We start from the raw sequence: 9,437 nt of genomic DNA, 5'->3' as shown, positions 1-9,437 counted from the left end.
AAATTGGTGGCTGGTAGGGCTGGGTAGGCTCGGGAATGCAATGGGGTCAAAGTCGCAGTCATAGATTGTGGTGCTTAGGTTTATTGATAACGTAGACGACGGCGGTTATTACCCTTTGTGGGGAGGATAGGCAATTGATCCTGTGTTACCATTGCTGATTATTTTTGAATTAGGTGTGTGTGTGTGGGGATGGTCTTCGCTTCATTCACAGGGGAGTGTTGCTGGACGGGTCGGCGCTGCACCATAGGAATTTTGGCTTTGGGAAAGCTGTTACTCCCTGTTGAACATGGGGAGAGGACGGGTAGGTGTAGGGCAGTGGTTCCCAAACTAGGGGGGCATGAGGAGGATACAAGGGGGGCGTGAAGTCATCTGGTCAAAAATATTTGTTTAATTAGAATAATAAAATCATCCAAAGAACAAATATCTGCCATTACATACATGCAAAGTATGATTATAGCAGTCACTCCAACCCGTTTTCTATTAAGAAATCTGTTTTCCCGAACAGTGCTAAGAAATGAATGCAAGAATCATTTCACATGAACAAAAGGAGTGGGGGCGTGCGGGCCTACTGGAAGCAAAAAGGGAGCGTCAGGTAAAATAGGTTGAGAACCACTGGTGTAGGGAGAGACGGATGGGGGGAGGGGGCTGGGGAGAGGTAGAGGTAGAAGAGAAGGAAGGGAGCGAGCGGGAAGGAGAAGAAACAAATAGATTAACAATCTATGCTTCGACATGAAGCAGAATGGACAAGTAAGAATAGCACAGAATGAGTACAGAAATGGAAATGAGCAGAGACTCAAGACACTGCGAAAATGAACATTGCAGAGGTCACCTCAATGCATGTGAATACTGCAAAAAGGACAATGAAGAGGACATTGCAGAGATGGAAGATGATGCAAAGAGGGGCACTACAGAGAAGGGTACTGTAGGCAAGTACACTACAGAGAAGACAGGGGCTGTAGAGAAAGGTACTGCGGATATATACAATGCAAAAAAAAAAAATAAAAAAATAAAAAACGCTGCAAAAGAGTATGGACATTGCAGAAAACACAAACAACAACAACACTGTAGAGAAGGATAATGCAGAGAAGAACGCGGATGAAAAAGCTACTGCAAAGAAGGACACTGCAGCAATATTTTACTTAAAATTCTACAGCTACCTATCTCCAGCACCCCACAGTGTTTTTATACAAAAAGACATGCACACTCAAATCACAAACAAGCACCTATTAATAGATCAACAAATTTTGTAGTTCACCAAATTCTCCCGGAAGTTAACCTTGCAGGAAGATTACTTCCAGGACAAGCAAGAATTGCAGTGACACGCCAACGTTCAGGCCAGTCACCAACCTAGAATTTAGCTTTGCCAACAACAGAATTAGCTGAGGGACATCGCAGTGAAGAAAGATACTGTAGAGAAAAATGCTTTTGAGAGGGTCACTGGAGATAAAGAATGCAAGGGTCACCGCACAAAAGAAAGACAATACAAAGAATATGGGAACTGCAGAGAAGAGAGACACTTCAAAGAAATACACATACGGAAAGGATACTGTAGAGAAAAAGGATACGATAGTTAAAGAGTGCACTGGAAAGAAGACGGACAGTAGCGAAAAAGACACTTTAAAGAATGTAAACACTGTAGAGAAGGACTCTGCAGAAAAGAATACTTAAAAGAGAATATTGCTTAAGCAAGATCACTACAAAGTAGGACATTGCAAAAGAGTAGAAGTCTGCGGTGGTTTTCTTTTTAAAGAAGGACACTACATAGAAAACAGACACTGCAAAGAAGGCCACTACAGAGAGTGTAGCGACGACAGTGAAGGATGTTGTAAGGCGACATTGATAATATTTTTGCCAAAGCAAGACAGGTCTATCCTTTGAAAAGAAAAGTGACTGCATGAATAAGTAAAGTGATTGCGTTCGAGTTTCCGAGAGCAGAACTCAAGAAAATCGTACGGTTTACATAAAATCTCGGAAATGGAATAGAGTCCCAGTCTTGGCTCAGCTTCTAGTCATGCCTCGGGAGGGAGGGGGAGGGAGGGGGAGTGGCTTGGGCCCGATTGAAGCGGAGGTGCAGGCGGAAGAGGAAGAGGGGAAGAGGAAGAGGAAGAGGAAGAGGAGGATGAGGGTGAAGAGAACGAGGACGACGACGAGGAGAAGGGGAGGAGGAGGAAGAGAAATTTAGGTTAAGTTTAGTTAGTTCAATTGAATTGGTCTGAGCTAGATTGGGTTGGGTTGGGTTGGATTGGATTGGGTTGAAATGAGTTGGGTTGGGTTGGATTGGGCTGGATTGAGCTGGACTGGTCTGGGTTGGGATAAGTTAGGTTGGGTTGGATTGGATTGGATTAGGTTGAGTACAGTTGGGTTGGCTTGGGTTGACTTGGGTTGGGTTGACTCAAATTAGGTTGGATTAAGTTAGACTGTATTAGGTTAGGTTTAATTGATCTGGGTTGGATTGGGTTAGATTAGGTTAAATCGGTTAGGTTGCATTACATTACGTTACATTATGTCATGTTATGTTACATTGGGTTAAGTTAGGTAAGTTGTGTTATTACACCTAACTCCTCTAAAACCCTCCGAAATGAGGCGAGGATGGGCTGAGAGGGGATAGGAGGAGGAGGAGGAGGATAGGAAGAAGAGGAGGAGATGCAGGAGGAAGAGGAGGAGAAAGGAAGAGCGATCAACATTAAACTGGAACACGGTCAATCAAGATCATGTATTAGTCAGTTCTGATGATGTCTACATAATCCTTATATCATCATCATCATCATCGTCATTCATCATCGTCATCATCGTCATTATCATCATCATCATCATCATCATCATCGTCACCGTCATCATCATCATTATCATCATCATCATCATCATCGTCATCATCATCATCATCGTCATCATCATCATCATCATCATCATCATCATCATCATCATCATCATCATCATCATCATCATCATCATCATCATCATCATCATCAATGTCACCCTAATGATCACCACCGTCATCATCATCATCATCATCATCATCATCATCAATGTCACCCCAATGGTCACCACCGTCATCATCATCATCATCATCATCATTATCATCATCATCATTAATGTCACCATAATGGTCACCACCGTCATCATCACATCATTATCATTATCATCGTCATCGTCATCATCATCATCGTCATCATCATCATCATCATCGTCATCATCATCAATGTCACCATAATGGTCATCACCGTCATTATCATTATCATCCTCATTACAATGCCGATAACAGTGCTAGTGGAAATGATTGTTGACAGTGCAAGCATCGCATTCACTCGAAAATGAACAAACAAATAAAGTGACCATCAAGGTGTCTAAAGGGAGGGGGGGGGGCCATCGTTTTGTTCCCCCGTGAATAGTAATAGTTATTTCTGCCTCTGTATAAAAGAACACTCATCTACTATTCATAAAACATTCACTTTCTACTATTCCCAAACCACACACTTTCCACAAAACCATTCGCATCAGCTAGTATTCACAAACCATTCACTCACTGAAGCACTGAACTACTGCTATTAGTCATCGGAAGGATCATTATACATGGCTGTGAGCCCTGACTTCATATATATATTCTTTCTGTTATAACCCCACGTTGTCTTCGGCGCCAGAAGGAGTGGCGGGAGCCGAAGTCTCGGTCGTGAGATCGCCGCCTTTGATCGCGCAGATCGGAGAATTACAAACGCTATGTACAGCTCCAAGCTATGTACAGACATTTTACAGTGAAATACTTAATCACGAGCAACAGTATAAACATATGGAATGCGCGAACTAAACCGTTGGTAGGTTGGGGGTGGGTATGGATATGGGCGAGGGGATTTCACGTTTAAACTGTAGTCGATTAAATTCATTTTCATCCATTCACACCGGGTGGACACTGCAAACTTTGTTCCAGCTAAGGTCAGACGATTTTACTTAATCAAGGGGAGGCCTGGAACTCAATAGGATGGTATACATACTCCCTCAGCTAAAATGAGACAGTAGCTAATCAAAGGATCCCGATCAGCCCGGGACCTACCCTTAGCTGAATGAAATCGTAAGGTAATAGCAAGAATAAAATTCTCATAAAGTATTCAGAGGACATGAAGGGTAAAGGTCGGGAGGCGGGAAGAGCTCCGCTTCCCTCCTCCGAGTCTTGCCCTTGATGAGCCCCGCGGGATGAGCACGAGGAAGTCGTCGTTCCTCACGGAGGGGGCTGCGGGCCGGCGGGCGGGACGCATCCACGCGAGCCGCCTTCCGGTTTCTGTATCTTCTTCAAATGTTGTCCTAATCCACTGTATCACAATCATGGGTGTTACGCCACGTAACACATCATAACAGTCGTAACACACTGCACTTGGCAAGTGTGGTACACGAGAAGGACCCCGTGTTATGCTGCCATTATTATATCACACAGATGTACAATGACTGGATTCATACCCTATAAAAATCACATCACACACCGTTGTATAGAATCCTCTCATACTGTTTCCAACAAGAACGTACATTGCATTGTACCACGAAGGATTGTATAATACAGTACTTGGTATGGTCGCACTACCATATGAGGCTGAACTTAAATGACATATTATGCAGTATAGTGCAGACCTATTTCGAAATGTATAGTATAGCCTGGCAGTGTACAATGATACACGTCTTATGATTTTTTTTAAACAAATTATATTAAACGATATTCTACCAGATGTTATGCAGCACCATAGATGGCTGTATTATACGCATCACTAAGCGGGAATGCAATCGCACAACTTTCTACTTAGAATTGTGCCGTCATCATAGCACAACTCACTATTGGCTTTTTCAACAAATGGCTATCACTGCAATGACGTCTCAAGTGAAGTTCAGTGCCTTTGGCGATTTTTTTTGTTATCTATGTTCACTGTAATAGACGCTATTGTATATCATGTTTGTAGCTGCTAACATCTGGAAACCTTCATACTTGAGTCTACTTTTAAAGCGTCATTTCCATCATTGGAGGCCGTTCCAACTTTTCGAGCCCACTGGAAACTCCGTTGTTGGTAGCACAGGTGGCGGGGGAGCAAGATGGCACGGATAGGAGGGTACCAGTTTGATGCACAGGGCTGACAACAAAGACACTCTCTGCCATAAATTGCCACGTTGTCATGGAAACGTGCAGCCACCTTAGGAAGGCTGCCTGGCCTGAATAGCATCGCTGGTCTGTTTAAAGATGCGGTATTGCCATAGGAACCTTTATGGGCTTTGGGATTCCGAGGGTCTGGGCAGCTGTAATCCTCCTGGGCTGATGGAGCCTTCTTCTTCCGCTTGGAAAGGAGGTACCGACGACACCCACCGACAACCCCATGGCGATGCCCAGGAGCTCCCAGGCAGCCGCTACTACTTGCTCTGTTCTTCGGTGTCGCTCGTCGGGGGAGGCGACACCTGAGGTGGAGGAGGGGAGGTGGCCAACTGGCGTGCGGCTCCCCCCGGAGGCATCGTAATCCCAGGGGGAAGAACCGCCGGCCTGTGCAGCGAAGGACGCCGTATCGTGGCCAGGTGGGGCTATACACGCAACTCCCCAGTAGCCGAGTCCTTAGGAGGGGTCTTGGACACGCAGGGACTGTGGGGGGACGAAATGGTGAAGGAGGTCTGCTGAGGAGCTGATGACTGGGAGTCGGAGACATGGCAGGTCGGAACCCGAGGCGGTGGCGGGGCACGGGGCACCGTCAAGGTCAGGCTGTTCCCGGGGCCGCCATGTTGCTGCTGCTGCAGAGCCTGCTGTGCAACCTGCTGCGCTGCCTGCTGCACGACTTGCTGGCTGTGCTGCTGGATGATCCTGCCAGTGCTGCCACTCCGGGGGAGGGTGTGCAAGTGAGACGTGGAGTGGGCGGTTACGACGTAGGTGGCGGGCTGCGATGGGTAGTCGGCGAACTCAGGGGGCGGGAGGTGCGTCGTCTGGCTCATGGGCGTTGGGGGTGGCGCCTTGAGTCCTCCACCAATACCGGTACTTGCCACCACATCAGCTTTGATGGCCGCTGCGGGTGCTGCGGGGCTGTGGATGTCACCGCTGATGCTGTGTGCCTGCGTCAGGAGCGCGCCGTTCTCAGCCACCTTCTTCGCTTCCATGCGGGACTTGTCCCTCTGGTAGTAGACCCCCGCAAAGATAAGGACGTTGAGGATGAGGAGCGAGCACCCAATGGCGATGGTGACGGAGAGTGCCGTAGAGTAGGCAGCGAAGCCGTCCGTGAGCGAGGGGTTTGTGTGCTGATATCCTGAAGCGTTGTGGCCCCCAAGGGCTGACGAAGGCGTGGACTGGTGTACGGCCGAGACGTTGTACTGAGGAGTTCCTGATGGAGGCATAGGCGGAGGCGTCGTCGTCTCTGGTGGCAAGATGACCCTGAAAAAGGTGTAATAGGTTAACTGAAGTGCTCACTTTCCCTCGTGGGGACTTGCTGTTGATTTGTGACGTTATTTGTTATACCTTATTTACTCTCACTTGGCGGAGATCAATTGGAATAAAGAAAACAAAAATCAGTCAGGAAGATAAAGTAGCATTTTAAAGTAAGGCACATAGATTCTTCACAAACAGGGAGAAGAAAGTATGGAGTAACTATTACCAAAGAAAAAAATTGAATCACAAATCATTAAAGTAGCGTCTTTTAGGAATAAAATCTCCTAAAATGATTAGGCTGAACTGGGCATAGATTAGATTATTACAGCTGTCCTCTTTCTTTCCCTCTCTTGGGTTACGGTAGGCAAAGAAGGTGTAAAGTATGGCCAGTAGTGCTCTACCCATCAAAGCCAATGGATTGATCTTACACGAGTGTTTCAGGTAACATGACATTAAGGAAGGTTGGAATGCTATAAGTTACATACATATACTAAAAGGCTTTTTCCCCCTTATAAGGGGGTGGCCGTTTTAAGTTAATTTCTTTTTATTCGAGCCCCACCCACTTAACACCTCCCGCCTCCTCACCTGGTCACGGGCTCAGACCTGACGTTGCCGCGGTATAGACTCCAGTCGTCGTGGTTTTCCAAGTGGTGGTGCTCCTCGGGAGCGTCCTTTCCCGCCCGGTGAAGCTGAGGAACCAGTTCTAACCAGAAACTCAGCTGGTGACTTCTGTAGTGGTCTTTCACGCGAACTTTGAGACCTGCCGGAAAAAAAATTCCCGTTACATTCATCTATTGGTTGAATTTCAATACATGCATAATTATTTCTAAATTACCTAAATTTATGGTATTTTTTTGTTTCTTATTTAAGTTATGCTCTTGAATAACCATGGATAATCGAAAGAACAAGTCCTTACACTTACAAGCGTGCCACTTTGGTATTCAACAACAAAGATGTAGCAGAATATCTTGTCGTAAGTGTGAAATTTACATTTGCTATTAAAAAAATGGGGGATAGTTTTTAAATGAATAGTATCTACTTAGAATCTACTTTAGGGACCAACGACGAGTTCTTGCAAATTGTGGTCCTGTGAGACGGTTACCAGAGAATAATCTCGCTGCCGCTCATTTTCAAAACCCTTCTATACCTTCATGTGGAGGAACTGCCCAAAGGGGTTATGGTTCTCTATCAATTCCGGTTGTATTTCCGCCACTTTTTCACACACGGAGAACTGACAACCAGCGACTCCTCTCACTATAAGCTGGTGACATAAACAGTCATACACTAATACATGATTTACGTCAAACGTTTCTTCTCAGACAGATCTATAAGAGATCCCGAGGACCGTTTCCATTCACAGATTTACACTCGATGCAATAATCATTACTATTGTTACTAATATCTATTTAAATAGAATTATATCTTGGGGAAGTGTCGGATTATTTTTTCAACTGAAACATGCGTTGTTTTTAAGGAAATGAAGGATCACTACATTATCATTACCATCTACTTAATTACAATTCCTGTCACTGATATTATCACCAGTATTTTTATGATCTGTTATTATTATTACAGACAGTCCTCGATTTATACGAGTTTACTTTATACGAATTCAGAGTTATACGGTGTCCAAAAATAGAGGTTATTCATCACATTGTACGAATTCATCAGAAATATGCGGTTTCAAGAAAGTTAAAATTCGCGCGCACCGCCGTCATCAGGGGAGTTATGGAAAAAATGAAGTGTTAATAGCTTCTTCTGAAAGAAAAGCAACAGAAGGTAAAGCAGCAATCAATAACAAGCTTCTTCCAACCACAAACACCAAGTCAAATCACAGAATCGGAGACAGACGACCCCGACGACCCCGCACCTTCCTCACCAAACACAACAGACATGGAGGCGGAGTCTGATACCCAGAGGGCCAATGGTGAGATGTCAGGGGCGGAGTCTGATGCCAGCCGGGCCAATGGTGACAGATCAGAGGAGGAAGCAACAAAATAGAGGAAAAACGTAATGAAATAATTTTGTGTTTAAACTTTTCCCGTAGTCATTGTCATTTTTATGTAGTTGTAAGTACAGTTTTTTAATAATAGCATTAATAAACATAATAGAAATGTGTTTAATGCAAAACGTATGCAGTGAAAGATTATTTTATTTCGAACACATCCTTCAAAGGGTACTGGGGGGGGGATTGGGTATTCAAAGTCTACGGGGTATATATTCCTTACTTTATACGGTTTTTGCTTTATATGGTCCCTTCTGGTACGCATCTACCGTATAAATCGAGGACTACCTGTATTATGAATATATTTTCACATACAGCGATTATTTTTACGAAAAGTACTAATACTTTGTCGGCTTGTATCACTGCCTCTGTTCTTGGAGACAATATCGCGCAGAAAAGGGAGAGTCATAGAGGTATGGAACCCAACAGAAAGAAGGAGCTATAGAAAACGGATAATTATCATCAGTCTAAGAGTAGTGAAGAGTAGCCCTTAGTCATGAAAAAATGTTGCATGAATCTGGTTTGTGAGGATGTCCATAAAGTCTAAAGTATTGATGGCATAAAACTTATACAGTTAATACTCCATTTTTTCACAATAAAAAACTGGCAAGTGGTGACTGCTCCCCTCCTATCCTATTAACAGACATTGATGTAGAAATAGGCCCACACAGGTACACTGAAAACTGGAGTCTAGCTTATCTTTCTGGAGAAATTTGAATGAGGTAATTAGGACCGCTATTGGCTACAGTGGATCTGAGGGTTACCAATGAAATTCGAGATGACAGCGAATGTTTTTCAGTTATAAAAATCTACTTAAAATCTGATTCAACAGAATTACACTATTTAGAATTGTCGAATAATTTCTCCAACTGTACAAAAATAACAAAACTCATCCATCATTACTGTCCGCATTTTCCTTGTCCTCTTTGTTTACAGAACTCAAACTTTGAAAATAACCTTGTCATGTTCTTTTCATGTCTTCCTCTCTTAGATCAACTTCTCCCTGGTCCTTTTCTTGACTTCCTCTCCCCGCTTTTCATTCTACTCAATGAACAACAA

The 9,437-nt window shown here is 44.2% G+C and overlaps 1 protein-coding gene across 3 annotated transcripts in view; it reads right to left on the bottom strand.

Moving 5' to 3' along the window:
• Window positions 1–1,096: 1,096 nt before the first annotated feature.
• Window positions 1,097–9,437, bottom strand: part of LOC143033452 (neuroligin-2-like) — a 158,321-nt gene continuing 149,980 nt past the window's right edge. For 2 of the 3 annotated variants that reach the window (XM_076198914.1, XM_076198915.1), the window contains exons 7-8: window positions 6,959–7,133; window positions 1,097–6,379 (exon numbers count right to left, since the gene is read on the bottom strand). In XM_076198914.1, the coding sequence (XP_076055029.1) occupies window positions 5,545–6,379; window positions 6,959–7,133 (1,010 nt within the window). In that variant the 3' untranslated portion in view covers window positions 1,097–5,544. The remainder of the gene's footprint in view (window positions 6,380–6,958; window positions 7,134–9,437) is intronic. The other variant, XM_076198916.1, reaches the window with a different exon arrangement.

This window comes from Oratosquilla oratoria, chromosome 15 (assembly GCF_046742065.1).
Source record: "Oratosquilla oratoria isolate Oo_2021 chromosome 15, ASM4674206v1, whole genome shotgun sequence".
NCBI classification, from domain to species: domain Eukaryota; kingdom Metazoa; phylum Arthropoda; class Malacostraca; order Stomatopoda; family Squillidae; genus Oratosquilla; species Oratosquilla oratoria.
The sequence above is the reverse complement of the archived record's forward strand: the minus strand, read 5'-3'. Positions and strand labels throughout refer to the sequence as shown.